General features: G+C 40.7%; 2 protein-coding genes across 10 annotated transcripts; both read left to right on the top strand.

The window, feature by feature from the left end:
* The first annotated feature begins 2,802 nt into the window (after positions 1-2,802).
* On the top strand, positions 2,803-6,966 carry LOC116843310. Of its 3 annotated transcripts, XM_032813661.1 has the most exons (3): positions 2,803-2,952; positions 3,130-3,763; positions 4,847-6,966. In XM_032813661.1, exons 2-3 carry the CDS (start codon positions 3,138-3,140, stop codon positions 6,237-6,239), a joined length of 2,019 nt encoding a protein of 672 aa, XP_032669552.1. In that variant the 5' UTR covers positions 2,803-2,952; positions 3,130-3,137; the 3' UTR covers positions 6,240-6,966. The 3 variants fall into 3 exon arrangements, with proteins under 3 accessions (XP_032669552.1, XP_032669543.1, XP_032669561.1); XM_032813652.1 differs by lacking the exon at positions 2,803-2,952 and having other exon boundaries at positions 2,990-3,763; XM_032813670.1 differs by lacking the exon at positions 2,803-2,952 and having other exon boundaries at positions 2,990-3,763; positions 5,207-6,965.
* A 5,394-nt stretch (positions 6,967-12,360) lies between these two features.
* On the top strand, positions 12,361-18,035 carry LOC116844168 (CCHC-type zinc finger protein CG3800). Of its 7 annotated transcripts, none has more exons than XM_032815375.1 (3): positions 12,361-12,539; positions 14,456-14,710; positions 15,839-18,035. In XM_032815375.1, exons 2-3 carry the CDS (start codon positions 14,468-14,470, stop codon positions 16,061-16,063), a joined length of 468 nt encoding a protein of 155 aa, XP_032671266.1. In that variant the 5' UTR covers positions 12,361-12,539; positions 14,456-14,467; the 3' UTR covers positions 16,064-18,035. The 7 variants fall into 7 exon arrangements, with proteins under 7 accessions (XP_032671266.1, XP_032671267.1, XP_032671303.1 ...); XM_032815376.1 differs by lacking the exon at positions 12,361-12,539 and adding an exon at positions 12,918-13,206; XM_032815412.1 differs by lacking the exon at positions 12,361-12,539 and adding an exon at positions 13,792-13,949.
* Positions 18,036-18,403: the final 368 nt, after the last annotated feature.

Here is an 18,403-nt window from a genome sequence, read left to right as displayed (position 1 = left end):
CAAGGTCAAACTGATGTGATCAGTAAATACATCTTTTTAAACGCCACAACTTTTATCTGAAACATTTTTTTCTAAAATGCTTAGTTTTCGAGATATTTCACCGGTCCGGGACTTTTTGAACACCCTGTATATATATATATATGTTTTAAGGTTTACGTTACTGTTATGCAGGATTCACACTGCGTCCGATGTCCGACGTACGATGTCCGATATTCAATAGGAGAACAGCTTTTTAATATAGAATTCAATTCTCCATGGGAAAGTTATTCTTTTATTGGATATCGGACATCGGACGCGGTGTGAATCCTGTATTATGTCAATTTGTGTGTGAAGGCCCTAAGGCTGATATTATATGTGTCGTACAAGCTTTTTGGATACGTCCATTGATTAATGAACAGAAAACCTAGAAATATGCTATTCGCCAACCAATAAACATATCCGAAAAGCTTGTCATACGACGTAATATCAGCCTAAGCGATTACATGAGCGTACGGAAATACGGAAATGCGGAAATACGGAAGACAAAGTTACTAGGACTTAACTAGATTTACGCATTTCCGCGCTTTTGTTCCGTAGATTTATTTCTCCTAAATATTACATGGAGCATATTTTATACGAAAAAGTAGAACAAGGAATTATAAAACATTAATTGTAAACGATATTTATTGATTAAAATGTTTTTATTAAACGGATAAGTTGAAAAAAGAAGCGTATTAATAAAAATTGCAATGAATGAAGTAAATATAACTTTTTAAAATGTATACAAATATTTATTTATCACTATACCGTTCCGCATTTCCGCACAAATTGTGCTCCATGTAATATTTAGGACAACCAAATCAAGGGAATGCGTTTACTCCATTATATATACTCCTTGTGTGAGCGCATACACAAATCTGTGAAAGAAGATTTAAAAGCTGTAAAGTTTGGCTTATTACGTTTGATTGCCACGTTTATGCTTGCTGCAAATGATTTTAAATTATATGTTAATGGCTATGATTACACTGGTAATACGAGCACGAAAGCAACCAAAGAGGTATACGGAAATAACGATAAAAAAAGTTATAAAATTATTCTATATCTACAATTGTTACAAAAAATTAGAAGACAGACGAAATCGCAGAATGTAGGTAAAACCTATATTTTCTGAACAACGAAGATTGTTACAAAGAGCCAGTGATAATTTAATCGTTGAAATGCTATTGTCTGCCAACGAAAAATATTTTAACTATCTGCGGATGTCACCAACAATGTTCGATGAATTACTGACAATCGTTTGACCTCACATCGAAAAACAGAGAGTAGTTCGTAATCTAATAAATGCTCGAATAAGATTGCAGGTGACTTTACGATGGTTGGCTTCGGGTGACAGTATGGTATCACTATCTTATGCTTTTTGCTTGTTCCGTATTTCCGCATAAAATCCACGGAAAAGCAGAACGAAACTGGATCCCATTTAGTTACTAGTTACTTTTCCGCATTTACGCATCTCCGTGTTTCCGTACGCTCATGTAATCGCACCCTAATGGCTCCTGCACATACGACGCGTGCAGGATTCCGTAATAACCTTCTAGCTCTTACGGAAAACAACATATTCATTGGCTGTCGCGCAGACTTTCGCCGCGCGGCAAGCATTACCGCGTCCTGTTTACAGAAGCCATAAGGGTGCTATTTCACGTGTCGTACGACAAGCTTTTCGGATACGTTTATTGGTTAGCGAATGGAGTATTTCTAGGTTCTCTGTTCGTCAACTAATGAACGTATCCAAAAAGCTTGTCGTACGACACGTGAAATATCAGCCTAAAGCGTGGTCTACAATGTCTGTAAGAATATGGCTGTAAGGCTGTAAGACGCGAAATGAATTATTTTCATTCTCTAACAGCTCACAATCTAACAGTTACAATCTTATATCCATATTCTTACAGACATTGTAGACGAGCTTTAAGGCTGAAGTCCCATGGCATGTACTTTCCACGTACCGCGTAAGCGCATAACCAATAAATTGCGACGTTTAGTATTTCTGTTGGATCTTCTAAAAAAATAGAAAGATGTGATTGGTTACGCGATTACGTGTTATAGCCGTATCATACTAGCGACTCGCGACTGCGGCTGCGTCTGCGATTGCTCTTGACCGATGAGAAAAGCAGTAGTAGCTAGCAGATTCTTTCTGACTGATCAAGAGACAATCGCAGTCGTGAGTCGCTAGTGTTATACGACTATTACGCGAAAATACGTGCTATGGGACTCCACTCTAATGGTCCTGCACACAGGACGCGGTGAGGTTATCCGTGACTATCTTTATCCTTTCCGCAAAATTACAGCGGTAAGATTATAGTGAAACGGCACAAAAAAGAGCGGGATGACTGTGATTGATCGTACTGGTTCCGCATGTTCCGTTCCACGGAGAATTTCCGTCCCATGGGACATCGGCCTCACAGCTAGCGTGACACGTGGCATTCAATGGCTATGGTGAGTTTTACGTTGGCAACAGTTGTACTTAGTCGCATTTGTTAAGCCCTCTTAAAAATCGTCATAAATCGTTGTTTTAATAGCGAACTTCTTAACCGAAAGATCTTAACCGATTCTTAAAGCGTGAATCTTATAAGATTCCGTCGGAAATAGAGATAATTCTCTATCTCTTCATCGAGATATCATCAGTTTTTGCCTGGCTCTTTGTCTGCCATTGATTTGAAGCAAGATGACGTCACCCAAGATGACTGCGGAGAAAGACTCGCAATTGCGAGAGACTTTGAATACCACTAAAACTACAGCCAGAGCGTCCACCAAACGAAAATCCAACGCCTTGTGCGAAGACGTGGTAAACGATCCCACGCATCTGAGTCTAACTCATCCAAGGATGAAGTGAAAAAACGGCCCTACAGAGATGTGCCTCCACATTTGCTTAAATTAAGCAATAATAAATACCCTCCTTCGCACCTAAGACCGTTCGAGGTACGTATCGAACGGTTCATCTCTAACAAATCATTATCTGCTACGAACTTCAGTTGGGGAAAGTGGCGCTCAAAATAATGGGAGATCTTTTGAATGAAGCATATGATTTAAAAAACGTCGGTCGCAGCAAATTCTCTGTTAAATTTAATAGCAGAGATGCTGCAAATTCCATTGTAGGAAGATTCATGGAAATGAGAGATCATCTGTTCCCGCATTCAGATTGGATAGCATATATCCCTAACTACAAAATACAACGTACCTGCATCTCCTGGGATATTAACAATTTTGACAATGACGAGGAAATCCAAGAGAACCTCTCCCCTCCGCCTGGCTGGTTGGATTCATGGCCGAAAGTCGTGGCCGTTAAAGGTATCTCCAAGCCTGATAAAACATCTGATCGTACTAATTCTGATACTTCACGCAGAAGGAAAGCTTCTGCTTATATAATCACCTTCGAAGGATCTATTTACCCAGATAGAGCCTCCCTATACGGGAAAATTATCAATCTAAAGCCTTATATTCAAAAGGTTATAAGATGTCACTTATGTCAAAGATTCGGACATGTTGAAGAACAGTGTCGCAGCGCTAAATCTTCGAGAATTTGTGCCAAGTGCGCTGCTGTAGGACACTGCGAGGCTGAGTGTTCCTCCTTGCTCTCCAAATGCATAAATTGTACTAGGAAAAGGTTAGAAGATTCGGCTCATACAGCCAATAGTCAGACTTGCCCTGTTTTCGTTGAAAACAGAAAGATCAAACAACTTATGACCATTCTCGGGATTAGCAATAGGGACGCTGGAGAGTTTTACAGAAGGTATGTGGATATGATTCCTTCCTCCTGGTTCGAGGATTCCCTTTGCCTTCAAAAATCCAACCGCAATCGAGAATGCTTTCATAGCTAAGCATGTTCCTTCAATGACTTCATCCTACAGCGACATGTTATCGGTCAAGTGCAATATAACCTATTCTAATGACTTTATGGATAAAAATAACTTTCCTATTATTTTACAGTCATTCAAATATCCAAACAAAAATAACAATAATAACAAAAAGTTTTCCTTCTTACCTAAAAATACCATCAATCCTTTAATTTCCACAAAAAAGAAAACAACTCTCCCTCCCCTCCTCCTCCTCCCCATCCATCATAACTCCCTCTTCCCTAGATCCTACGCCCTCCTTCGATTCACCTTACTTCTCTCCCGGGGACACCTTGGCTTCGAGTGAACCAGGAGTTTCCCCACATACTTCCTCCCACTTGGGTATGAATATCCCCACTACTTTTAAATATAAGAAAGGCATCACATACTCTACAAACGATGCCAAATATTTACATTTACAAAATAACATAATCACTCTAATCAACTCGTTCAATTCATTGATAAATAATATGATCAATTCTAACGACGATACTAATTCAAACTCTCTCTTATTATCTATCTCTTCTCAATTGCAAGACATCAAATCCTCTCTGTGTGTTACTTAAGAATAAAATTAATAACAATTCTACAGACCTCAAAATGGGCAAATCTAGAAAGGTCAATATCATCCAGTGGAATTGTCGTTCATATAAGGCGAGAGAGTTTGAATTAATCAACTTTATCTCTCAACTGAACCCCTCTCCGAATTTCATATGTCTCAGTGAGACTTGGATGGATGAAAACTCTACTTTTAATTTAAAAGGTTATAAAATAATTAACTGTAATAGATCACGCTCCTCCGGTGGATGTGCGATAGTCTATCAAAGCGAAATAATAGTGAACGTTATCGATCTTAATTCCAATTACTGGATAAATAAGGCGCGTCAAGCTTTAGACTTGGACATTTGTGGTTCGAAATTCTTCAACAACGATACTGAACTGTGTTTAATATCTTTATATTGTCCTCCTTCTTCTTCCAGATATATTGGTGAAAATCGAACCGAGTTATGGTCTGAAGTTTTATCATATCTTGATTCCTTTAGGAATGTTATTATCTGTGGTGATTTCAATGGTTCTCATCCTTCTTGGACTTCCTCTTGCACTTCTCCGAACACTACTGGCAAAATTATCCACGATATATTAATAGATCTTGATCTCCTAATTGCTAATCATGACACTCCCACCTGGTCTTCATCTAACGGCCAAATCACTAGCTCTCCTGACCTTACCCTTGTTTCCAGCAACCTCAGCATGCAGGTAGACTGGAACGTGTGTGATGAGAAGCATGGTAGTGATCACTACCCAATAATAATATACATTAATCATATTCTTCCAACTAGGCTTCATATGCAGCCTCATTATACTGTCAGCAAAGTGGACTGGAGTTACTTTGCTCACCGACTTGAAGAATCTTCCATTCATCTACAAGACTATCGCAACTCTATGGAGTTTTCAAATCCATCCAAGGCTTACGCTGAACTCGAGAGGCTCATCCATGAAGCTTTAGTAGAGGCTGGAGCACGCAAACCTGGAGAGAGTACCACACCTCGAAGACCACTATCGCCCTGGTGGGATGATGAGTGTCGCGAAATTATTCAAGATAAGTTATTCGCGTACAAACGATATAAACTTTTTCCAAATTCTGAATACCTTGCTCTATATCAGAAGGAAAGTAGAATTGCGAATAGGAAACTGAGGAAGATCAAGAAGAAAAAATTCAAAAGTTTCTGTAATGCGCTAAATATAAAATCTGAACCTAGAAAGGTATGGAACATCCTGAGAGCTTTCAACAACAGCAAAAGAATTGAAGATCTAAATAGGGGCTTACTTGATAATCAAAAACTAAAAGTCTTGAATAACTTCGACAAAACAATTTCAACAAACATTCCCTCGGCTATATGTAATAGATTTATTAACAACATAGCGTCGCCTTTTAAAAAACTGATTTCTAATCTTCCCACGAAAACCCTCTCAAATAAAGAGCTCTTGGATGACGCCATTAGCAAGACTGAGTTTTTGGCTTCTCTAAAGTTTCTTTCAAAGAAGAAAACGTCGCTTGGTGCCGACTTGATAACTTGGTTAATAATCAATAAACTCCCGACAGCTGTGCTAGAGATTTTACTTAAGCTATTTAATGATTTTTTCACTCAAGGAATAATTCCTTCTTCCTGGAAAAAGTATATTCTTGTTTTCATCCCAAAAGGAGATGGAACTAATTTAAGGCCTATATCTCTAGCAAATAATCTTGCTAAATTATATGAAAAAATTCTACACCACAGAATTGAATGGTGGGCCGAAAACGCGGCAATTATACCTTTCGCGCAGAGAGGCTTTCGCTTGGCAAGTCGTGTGCACACAATATACTTGACCTGAAAAGTTACATCCAAAGATCTTTTAAGAAGAATAAAAAAACTGGTGTTCTATTTCTTGATATCAAAGGCGCTTTTGATAATGTAAATCCTAACAAACTTTGCTGCCTCCTGGTAAACATGGGTTTTCCCAAAAACATAGTATCAGCAATACAGGCCTTTCTATTTGATAGAGTTGTTGAGTGCTTTTAGGGCGGTGTATCACTTGGTGTTAGAAAAACGTCTATTGGTCTTTTTCAGGGCTCTGTCCTCAGTCCAATTTTGTACAATATTTATTCTTCCGGTATTTCGTTCGGCCTGGAAGACGGTGTACGTGTACTAGCTTATGCAGACGATCTGGCTATTTTTTTCAAGCATAGCTTAATTTCAACAATTACCACCAAACTGAATCATAATTTAAGCCTTTTGGGGAAAAATCTCGCAGACCTAGACTTAACGCTCTCTGTATCTAAAACTAAATACTGTATTTTTGATAAAACTGCTAGATTCTCAACTCTCAATAGAGTTTACTCTTCTTTGGATATCCAAATTAGTTACAATAGTCAAAAGGTAGAACTATCCGGTGAAGCTAAATTCTTGGGAGTCATTTTCGATTCTGCTCTTTCTTGGAAAAGTCAGGTTAATTATATGGTAGATAAATGCAAGCCGAGAATAAATATCCTTAAAGCTATATCGGGTATAAGATGGAGCTCTCACCCTACACTCATTCTTTCCGTGTACCGTAGTCTTATCAGATCTGTTTTAGATTACGGTGGGTATTCTCTCTTGGGCCTCTCCTCCTCTCTCTCCCTCAAACTAGATAGAGTTCAGTATGCATCATTGAGGTGTGTTCTCGGGTTCATGCGCTCTACTCCCACTAATATTATGTTGGACCAATGCGGCGAGTGGCCTCTAGTTGTTAGGCATCTTTTTTGCGTTATCAAACTTTCTATAAGAGGTTTGATAGATCCTTACCAAACTACAACCTATCCTGCTCTTACATCGCCTATCCCCTCTCACATCGCACGTAACGAGTCTCTTGGGAGCTCATTTGACTCCTTGGAGCCAGAAATCCAGATAAAAACTCGATCATGGTCTACCTTGTATCCATACAAGGATCTCATTCCAAACATTGAATCTAAAAGACTTGAAGGCCATTTGTCCTTCCCGCTATATACGAAATTTAACAACTTCAATATTGATACCACATCTTTCAAAAATATTAGTAAATACAGAAGAAGAGTTGGAAATTTTTATTATTCTGGCTCAAAAAAGATCTCGATAACTGGTATCAATAAGATTTTTAACTCTATCTTGAAAGAGCAGGATTTTGACTGCATACTATATACAGATGGCTCTATAAATACAGAGGGGCATGCCGGATTTGGAGTTTTCTGTACCAACCCAGATATCAAATTATCGTTTCCATATACAAGAACTAAAATTATCTTAAATGTCGAGGCGCAAGCAATTGTTGAAACTCTGAACATTATACCCAAATTAAAGAAACACAAGATCGCTATATGTACAGACTCTATGAGCACGCTTTCCTCCTTAAGGAATTTATCAAACAAGAAAAAGCCCAATTATCCAATCTTAGTGATTGCCGATTTACTGGAAAAGCTTAAATCTATAAACATCGATATTACTGTAATCTGGACACCAGCGCACATAGGAATTTCTGGTAATGAAGCAGCTGACCAATTAGCAAAATTTGCCACAAACCGCGACAGAATCGATCCCAGCAAGACTATATATATCGATGATCTCATCTCAAGCTTGAAAAGCGATTTCATGAGGTTATCTCATAAAGTACTGAATAAACAATTTAAGTGGAAAGGTATCAGATACCGTCTGAAAGTTGCGAATCTAGCCAATAAACCATGGTTCAGCGACCTCAAATTTGTCCAGCGTGATGTTATTTCGTTGATGGCAAGGTTACGATCATACCACATACGTACGAACACTCACCTAAGGGTGCGTTCAGATTCCTCATCCGGGTGCACTCTATTACTAGAAACACTATAGTATATGTGACATATACTATAGCACTTCTAGTAATAGAATACACCCGGGTGGGGAATCTGAACGCAGCTTAAAGGATAAGAACATTATGAAAGAGGATACTTGCAAATGCGGAACCAGACAGAGTAATATATATCACGTTCTATTTAAATGCCCTCTACATTCTGCTGAATCGGACAAGTTAATTACAGAGATATATAACATTGGATACACCACTCAAGATGATATACACGAACTCTCCTTCGATGCGGAAAATATAAGACTTTATAACACTATCTCCAAGTTTCTATCCATTATAGGGTGCTTTCAGATTCCCTACCTAGGTGCACTCTGTTACTAGAAACACTATAGTATATGTCACATATACTATAGCACTTCTTGTATTAGAGTGCACCCGGGTAAGGAATCTGAACGCAGCCATAGGTTACACCATTTGAAAGTGCACCTTGCTCATAATCTACATACGATGGAAGCACTGTTCGGAGTAATGGCGTAGAGGCACTCACTGTTAAAGTGTGCTCAGCCAAGCATTGAAACTGAAACTGAAACTCAATGGCTGTGTTCAGCAGAGAAAGCTGCTTTGCAAATGTTGTAAAATTCGTGAATCTGATTGGAATATGTTCTTAATTTTGGTCGAATTCAAGAGCATGTACCAATCAGATTCATGAATTTTACAACAGTTGTAAAGCAGCTTTCTCTGTTGAACGCAGCCAATAAGTGTATTATTTGAAGAGCTATATATGGAGCGAGTTTTTTAATTCATCGATGGATCCATCGCATGATGCGCAAATACAGCGTTTTACTGCATTTGTGCATCATGCGATGGACCCATCGATGAATTAAAAAATTTGCCCATGTTCATTGGATATCGCGCGTCATGCTGGTTGCAAATCATAACACGTCATTCTGTCTTTGACGTTCTATCTTTACATACAATAGAGACAGAATGATATGACAATGTTAAATAATGCTGATAAAGCGCTTCCCGAACGCACCTGTGTGGTACAGAGAGAGAATCCACACTTTCGTAAAAAAGCAATAAAAAGACAGAAGCCTATTAAAACTTGCATTGAAAACTCAAGTGAAAAGTAGATCTAACAATGGCTGCTTTCAGCAGAGAAAGCGGGTGTATATCAGTTGGACACGGGGCAATTGGACACAGTCCAATCACAAGTCGCTGTTCCAAGAGACCCTACAAATGTCTCTAATCCCACGGTGCTGTGATTGGCTATGTCCAAATGCACCGTGTCCAAGTGCACCGCTCCCAGAGAAAGCTGCTTTACAACTGTTGTAAAATTCGCGAATCTGATTAAAGTATGTTCTTTGGTTGAATCGAAGAACATATATCAGATTTACGAATTTTACAATAGTTGCAAAGCAGCTTTCTCTGCTGAACGCAGCCATTGTTTAATTCCATATAAACACAATTATTTACGATTGGTTTGAGTTGAACTTCAATAATTGAATAAGGGCCAATTTTCCTAACATAAGTAAGGTAAGTTAACAGTTCAATCATGTCTGTCTTTGTCTAATTTGAAGAAAAATCAAAGATACGCATAATTTAATTGTTAACTTTCTAAGAGATTGGGATATTTTGAACCCTCTTTTATCGATAAAAGTGGCTTAAACTTAGCTTCTCAGCCAATCAGGTGGCTCCTAAGCCTCTTTAAAGGCTGGCTTATGATGGCCGTAATCCGTTAACTTATGCTGGAACCATAAAAAATTGACCAATCACAGTCGATTATTCTTCTATAATTCGATTATGAATGATCAATTTTTTACGATTTTAGCATAAGTTAACGGATTACGGTCATCATAAATCGGTCTTTAGGCCTGGTTGCACCAACATTATTTTGGCTTTAAGTGAAACTTAAATATATATCTATCTTTATCTTTCTTTCTAAATAAATAAAGACAGACATATATTAAAGTCTCATTTAAAACCAAAATAACGTTGGTGCAACCGGGCTTTAGTGGCTCATTTATCGTTAAAAAAAAATTCAGAATACGGACCATTGAGAAAATCGACCTTCAAATATCTTTATTCATCCATCTTACCTGTTTTTGGTCTCAAAATTTTTCAGCTGAGTTCTTTCTGCGAGTTCTACCTGAGTTCTTTCAAAGATTCTTTACACAAGAGTAGACAGTGTTGACAATAGGTGCTTTCAGTAGAAACTTATAGCGTGTTCGACTGGTCCTGGGTTAATCTCTCCGAGAGCGATTAATGACGTTATAAGTCTCTACTAGCCAAAATAATGTTGGTGCAACCAGGCACTAAAAAAGACCAGGGTGCAAAAGGCCGGTTTATGATGGCCGTAATCCGTTAACTTATGCTAGAACCGTAAAAAATTGACCAATCATAATCGAATTATAGAAGAATAATCGACTGTGATTGGTCAATTTTTTACGGTTCCAGCATAAGTTAACAGATTACGACCATTATAAACCAGCCTTTATACTGTGTTACACAAAACTAGTTTATTGGTCACATATTATCTAAAATATCTTGTAAGATAATATGCAATCAATAAACTGGTTTTGTGTAACAGTGTATGTAGCTGGAAAACACTGATATGTTCTCTTTGGAGTCTTGATACATCTTATGTTTTAATGTTAACGAATTTCTGCATTTACAGAGATGTTTGTGTACGTGTTTATCACACAATGTACAGTCGATTGATTAAAAGTAGCAACACTTTCTCGAAGAGTTCCATGATATATCCTGTATCCAATAAGAAAATTTGTTTCTTAGTTAAAGCCAGCGGCACACGATTGTTTTCATGTTGGATTGCTTACTGAATGGAAATACTCTGTTCTAATTGGTGCATTTTTGAAGACGGACCAATCAGAATAGAGCATTTCCATCCAGCAAGCAATCCTGCATGAAAACAAGCATCGTGTGCCACTGGCTTTATTTTCAGGAGACACGTTTTTCTACTGGATATACGAGATATGTTCAAAATTCATAAGGAAAAGTGTTAATTAGCCGATTGTACTACGGAAACATGGTGGATCCGAAGATTTTACCGAAGCAGCCAAGATTTGATGGATTTAGGAAGCATTCTTTCTTTCTTCCACAATCGGAAATAATACGGTAATCAAATTACTTTTCATATTTAGTCGCAAGAGATAATTATTGTCGAGTCGTAGCGTATGTTAAAGCGAAACTAAATTTTCTTATTATTACACAGTATATTCGCAACCCACGTTGAAAATTTTCGGGATATTTCTAGTTGCTATAACGAGATCGATCGTGAAGCATCAAGTGCTCTATTTCAACAAACGACGGAAACGTGTGACTTTTTATTCTGGATACATTGTCTGCGTTCCTTTTGGGCGCTCACGCGCTGTAAGCGTTATTCTATCTCTATCGTTCATTAGTTGTAAAAGAAAGATAGAGTAACTTATAAGCGCTTAAAGCGCGTGAGCGCTCAAAAGGAACGCAGCCATTGGAATCACCAAATTCGTATTCGTTTAAGCGGCACTCTTATAAAACGCCGATGATTTATTGATTTACAACAAAATGTGTTTTATCTGATGACCTATTTAGATGAAATATTTCCCGTTATACGACGTAACGATACGAGTGCTCGCGATTTATTTATCGTTAATTTACCGACTCTCAACATTTTATGAAACAAGAAGCATCTTTTTCTTTCCAAGAGACATTGGATGTATATGAATCTATAGTGGCCAATTATTGACAGATTAATATATGCTGCTTTGAAACCACCAACATGAGATACTTGCGTCCAAAAATTGCGATCGATGAATTCTGGTCCAATTCCGACCAATCAAGTTCGAACTTGTGGTTTTATTCATAGTCATGCATGATCCTCGCACGCAGATCGACCAATCAGCGATGTTCATTCACGGTTTAGTGATATGCGTAATATCCGAAGGGACACAAATTATTCGTCGCGAACGAGCTCGACTGATTTTTCCAGCGACAGCGCGTTCTTTAGTTAAAATTTTACTCAATATCTATAGTTCACGTTACATATATTATCAAGTAAAAAAGGGTGTTTTGGGATGCAAGTAGATCGCGCCTAGTCTCTTGTACTACCAACAATATAACTGAAAGAGAGGGCGTTCTTTTTGGTAATTTATAACGGTTAGTGAATCTATCTTTTCATAGTCAATGGTGAAGCGATCCATTCGCAGCAGAGTGTCGGTCCGAGTTTTCCCACGGAAAACACTGCTTCCCGCGATCGCATCGTCACCGTACGTGTAGCGAGCCCGTACACAGTACCACGGCCGTGCAGCAGTCTGGTTTGGTAGTTCAGCAGCAGCGAACAAGGTGAGTGATCGGCAAGTTCTCCAGCGTCCACGGCACGCGGCACGAGTCAGTCGCGCCGCCGCCGGAGAGAGCGGCTTTCCGCTCTCATGGGGGGCCTTGCGCGAATCCGGCACGTGGTCGTTCCTCCTTCGTCCTCTTTCACGTTCTGCTCGAGCTCGGTACCCGTCGTGGCTGCACGCACCATAGTCTCTACAGCGCGTGTCGCCACGACGGAAAATTAGGAGCGCACGGCCGCCGCAAGGACACAAAGTCCCGGCAAAGGGGATCGCCGCAAGGGCGCGCGCGGCCGCGGCGTCCCGGCTGCAGCTGTATATCGCCAATCGCCATCGGGCGATCTTTCCTCCGTGCTCGACGCAAAAAAAGCGCAGCGCGCGCGCGGCGTCAGTCTCGGATGCCATCTTCGCGCCGCGCACGTAGCTCCGTGTGTGTACGTGTGTGCGCGCATACGTACATACGCGCGTGTTCGTGTACGTGCATATTACGCGCATATACACGGAGTACGTACACGGACATCCGTACGCACATACAAGACCGGCGCAAAGTGGGGGCGAGCACGGAGAAAGAGAAAGAGCGAAGGAGAAAGAGGAGCGAGTGAGCGAACGGAGCGGATATCAAGCAGCCACGTTGGTACTCGGCGCTGTGAAATCGGAGAAGCATCGTCGCTAGGGTAAAATCCGCCGGATATTAGCATTATTATCGTCATCGTCGCTGGCGAGTAACCGAACACGACGCGACATCTCATCTCGCGTACTACGTCTATGTCATTGGTATCGTTTCTCATGCACGCGTTCTCGTCGTCGCATGTTCGCTCACTCACTCGTTCGCGCGCGCTCTTTCTTTACACGTGCACAGGACGCCTCGCGGCGTCGGAGCGCGTGCACGTCTTCGGGCGATAATGTCCGTGCGCGAACGAGGCGGGTGCTTTCGTGCGATGCAGGAGATGCCATTTTATTAATGCGCCGCTTCGATCGCGTCGACCGGCCGGCGCGACGCGGTGCGGTTTGCACCGCAACCAACGCGTATGGCGCGGCGTGTGGGCCCTCGCCACTTTGTCTCGACAGAAATTTCCTGTGGCCGTACGGATTCTCTCGGGTCTTTCTCTCTTTTTCTCTTCCCGACAAAGTCCACGTTCACCTGCCTGTCTGCTTTCCCTCCCTGCCTCTTTCCCCCTTCCTCCCTCGCGCGCGCGTCACGTAGCTCGCGATCTATTCAACGTGCGAAGAGACATCTGTGAGCTGAAGCGCGCGTGCGTTGATACGGTAGCACCATCGTCGCTCGCGCATTCTCGTCGTCGGGTGCTTTGGCCTTACGGACCGCTTCGCAAAATCCGCCCGCGACCTTTTGTTTGATCCGACGGGAATTATATAATTGTGTTTTCGTCGTTATCGATGGGCCGATTCCGACCGCGGAGTGCGTAGGTGTAAAATCGGAGGAGTCCCCGCGTTTGCTGCTCAGGAGGCTGAGTACAGAAGCTTCGTGTGAGAGAGAGAGAGAGAGAGAGAGAGAGAGAGAGAGAGAAAGAGAGTGCGAGAGAGAGAGAGAGAGAGGGAAAGAGGGAAAGAGAGAGAGAGAGAGAGAGAGAGAGAGAGTCGCCGTCGGAACTTTGTTCCGTGTGAATGACACGAGCGTACGTTCGCCTCGGGTGTCTGTTGGAAAAATTCGAACATCACTGTCGAGTATGGCTTGTAGCATATGTGTTGCGATTAGTAGAGACAAAGACAGGCTTGTCGAGTCGGAGAGAAAGGAGCGACATGACATTTGACAATTTTTCCACAAACACGTTACTATTAAGAGAGATCGGGTTGAGAGCCAGTACTATTGTTGGCAGATAACGTCGGAAAAAGAGAAAAAGAAAGCGGGCTTTGTGAGATCGATTTAGTGCCTACATAATAATTTACGCATGTATCCCATTGCAGATATTATAAAAAATGAGTTCAAGTGCATGTTACAAATGTAACCGCATGGGCCACTTTGCGCGGGAGTGCCCACAAGGAGGTGGAGGTGGAGGTAGAGGAGATCGCGGTCGTGACAGGGATGGTGGCTTTGGCCGTGGAAGAGAGAAATGCTTCAAGTGCAACCAATTCGGACACTTTGCACGCGAGTGCAAAGAGGATCAGGATCTTTGCTACCGCTGCAATGGTGTCGGACACATTGCGAAAGACTGTCAGCAGGTAAATACTCTGCCTGCAACTGTTGTCCCTTTTTTTTTTCTTCTCAATACTTTTGTCCTTATTGTCTGTATTCAGCGGAGAAACCAACTGAGTGAGCGCTTAATGTTAGACTGCAGCAAACTTTGTCAAAACAAGCCTCGAAACAGTTAGTCATTGATTTTTCACTTCAAACAAGCTGTTTGTACTTTGTGTGTCACAAAGTTTATTTTGATCAGATTTGTCTCAGTCTACTTTGTTGCTTCTGATTGATACATTATGCTAGATCGATCAAGAATCTGAAAGAATTCAAGAATTTATCGATGACTTCAATCACAGACTATAATCGCTCAGGTTCTTGTGCTGAACTCTCTTTTATTAATAAAAGTATTTTTCTAAATATGACTTATGTATTAAGGACTGTCTACAATGGGAGTAAAGTATGACTGTAAGAAGTAAGAGTAACAAATTGACCAATCACAGTCAAATGTAAGAAGAATAATCAACTGTAATTGGTCAATTTCTTCTTCTGTTTACAGTTACATTTTATTACAATTTACAATGTAGATGGTCCTCTAGAATTCAGTGAGTGTTTAATAATTATGGCTCTTGATTGGCATATTCTCATAGGTTAATCAAGGATCTGAAGAATCCAAGAATTGGTCTGCGACGCTAAAGTCGCAGACAATCACTAAGGCCTTTATTCCAAACTTTTTTTTATTAGTAGAAACATCTTTCTGAAGTGAGTTATATACTAGAATTCAGTGAAGATTTAATAATTATTGCTCTTCATTTGGTATATTTTTTTCTCCAGAATTAATGAAGAATCTAAAAGAAGTCTAATATTTGTCGGTGACTTCAGTCGCAGACAACAATCACTAAGACCCTCGTTTTGAACTTACTTTTATCGTTAAAAGTGTTTCTAAATGTGATTTATAAACCATTATTTGCTTAGCTTATAAGCACATTTAGAGGCTCCTTTATTGATAAAAGAGTTGAAAATAAGGAGCCAAGTGTTCACTGAGCTATTTTCTCTGCTGAGCACAACTATTCAACTCAAGACTGAGAGCTTGCGCATGGCACAGTATAGCACTAATTTTCGAGTTTGCCGTGAAAAGGCAGTTTTGGAGCAACTGTGTTTCTCTGTAATAGGGGCCAGAACTGAGTTGTTACAATTGCAACAAGACTGGTCACATGGCGCGCAGCTGCCCGGAGGGCGGCAATGATTCCGGTCGCTTTGCCATGCAAAGTTGCTACAACTGCAACAAGACGGGTCACATCGCTCGCAACTGCACCGAGGCTGGTGGCAAGACTTGCTACATCTGCGGTAAGACCGGTCACATAAGCCGTGAGTGCGACCAGGACGACAGGAAGTAGGAGATAACCGAAATCCGTGCCGCTCGCTTAACGATAACGATAAGCTGTTTACCGTCACGCGCGTTGCTACCGAGAATTATAACTAGGTAGGGATGTGCAGACACATGTCTCGTTGACGCGTACAATGTGCGGATGACGTATGCCGTCGTCGTCGTCGTCGCCGTCGCTGTCTCCTTTGAGCCGCTATTGTCGTCGACGTCGCCGGCGGCACTCATCCTCGTCGTCGTCGTAGTCGTTCGGATTTCCATCTCTCCATGCTCCCAACTCCCGGAGGCCATCCAAGCCCTCCTCCCCCTTATCCCCAATCTCCTTACCTTCTCTGCCCACCGTTGTTCTCTTCGCAAGGGTTTTTCTTTTTTCTTAACGATGTCTTTAAGTTTTTATTGCTGTTACACTGACACATACATACATACATACATACATACATACATACATACATACATACACACATACATACATACATACATACACATACATACATACATACATACATACATATGTATATGCATGTATACATGCATATATAGCAAAATACACATGATTACATTACTACTCTTCTGCTACTATTACGTGTGCGTGAGCGCAGGGTAACACGTCCGACGTTTTTACCATGTTACACGTTCATGGTATACACAAGACAACATACAGTCACATGCATTATATACATACACGTATGTAATAATATTATAAACATTCGATTGAATTAGAGTAGAGACATGAGTCCTCTGTCCCTTGACTTTCGAACTGTCTCGTACGCGCATTGTTTTCCGATGCAAGATGTATGGATACTCGGGAAGCTTACACGTGATCTCGCGAGGTATCGACGCGTGTTCGCGCGGTGTAAGCCGCGCCACTTCCTTCATACACGTGCTCCCTCGGCGGCTGTCGCATTTGTACAACACAGCAAATTTTACATAACGAAATGACTGAAACGATTGACAAGATAAAACAAAAAAAAAAGAAAAGGACAGGCTGCTGCTAGTCGGCGCTCGTTGAGATAATGACGTCTCGCCATTGACATAGGCACAGGCTCACGTCGCACCACTTTTCGCATCCACGCATCTTGTATTCTCTGGTCCTCCCTCTCGAACTCTCTAGCCGACACTCACAAAGAAAAAAAAAGAAGTAATTCGGAAGCGAAAGCGGGAATGGAAAGAGAAAGCGAGAACACATGCCGGCCCTGAATGCATAAAAATAAGAATTAGTAACGCTAATTTTTAATGTGTAAGGATGTAATGAGGATCTCGCCGAGCTGTTACTACGTCATTTTTCTCTGAGTTTCCGTTTTATATTTTTTGTTTTCTTTTTACTTATACCCGTCCGGTTCCGTCGTATGCGGGTGGGCGAACGGACGGACAAGAAAGCGAAATATAGTTGTAGGATTGTCAGTGTTTACGGGTTTATATACAGTTGTACTGGGTCTTGCGTATCCCCCAACTTCGACGAAGTAGGGCAAAAGAGAGAGAGAGAAACATGTGTTTGTGTCCGAATACAAAAAAAAAGGAAGAATCGTCATTTATACCGGTATGATACGTTTGAAAAAAAAAAAATGATCGCTATATCCATATGTATGTATATATACATATAAACACGGTGGTCTGTACAAGTTGAGATATTTTCTACGTACAAGCATATAATTGTTAATAACACGACTATAGTTCATGTAGTTCATACCGTCGCCAGACTGTTGACGGACTTGAGATGAGAGGAGCCCACACTGGTGTGTACCAACCTTACTATATCCTTACATGTTGCTGAAAATACTTCGTTACTAGGTATATGTATATATATATGCGCATATGTGTATACATATATTTATGCATATGTGCAGGAGCTGTATTTTGTACTGTAAAAAGCTAGCTATACTCTGGTCGTTGCTGGTGGCTAATTCCGACTGCGATGATATAATTCTGTCTGTATGACTCTCTTTGTATTTTACACGAGAAGATTATATTATTCATGTTTAGACTAATATGCTGGGGAGATCGTTTTTCATTTACTATTTCTTACTCGTGTAACTTATATGTTGTAGAAGCAAAATTTGTAGATACGACGAAGAATCAGAGAATAAAAAATAAAAATAGATACACTAATCAGAAAATTAGCGGATCGAGAGATGAAACATAGTAGAACCGTAAGTTTGTCTATAACCGCTGACGTGGAAACGATCATTTACGTTTAACGCGAGTACAAAGCGAGGTTTTTCCTAAAAGAACATCAAGAGGTGAACAAGAGAAATGCGAGCACGTGTAGAGCCACACGATAAAATCGCGTTGGCGAGGCCGCGACGCAAGTACATACGATCGCAGTACGCAGTGTTCATAAAAATTAAAAAAAAAA

The sequence above is a fragment of the Odontomachus brunneus genome, unplaced genomic scaffold (assembly GCF_010583005.1).
Source record: "Odontomachus brunneus isolate Ranch 3 - 2012 unplaced genomic scaffold, Obru_v1 Obru_scaffold_003, whole genome shotgun sequence".
NCBI classification, from domain to species: Eukaryota; Metazoa; Arthropoda; class Insecta; order Hymenoptera; family Formicidae; genus Odontomachus; species Odontomachus brunneus.
Note: the sequence above shows the minus strand (reverse complement) of the source record. Positions and strands in the feature narration are given on the sequence as shown.

Excerpts from the sequence above, each read along its gene's own strand:
- LOC116843310 (XM_032813652.1), top strand. The coding sequence starts at position 3,030 with ATGGGAGATCTTTTGAATGAAGCATATGATTTAAAAAACGTCGGTCGC. Across the intron at positions 3,764-4,846 it reads GCTGGAGAGTTTTACAGAAG|ATATATTGGTGAAAATCGAA; the intron begins GTATGTGGATAT and ends TTCTTCTTCCAG.
- LOC116844168 (XM_032815375.1), top strand. The coding sequence starts at position 14,468 with ATGAGTTCAAGTGCATGTTACAAATGTAACCGCATGGGCCACTTTGCG. Across the intron at positions 14,711-15,838 it reads TTGCGAAAGACTGTCAGCAG|GGGCCAGAACTGAGTTGTTA; the intron begins GTAAATACTCTG and ends TCTCTGTAATAG.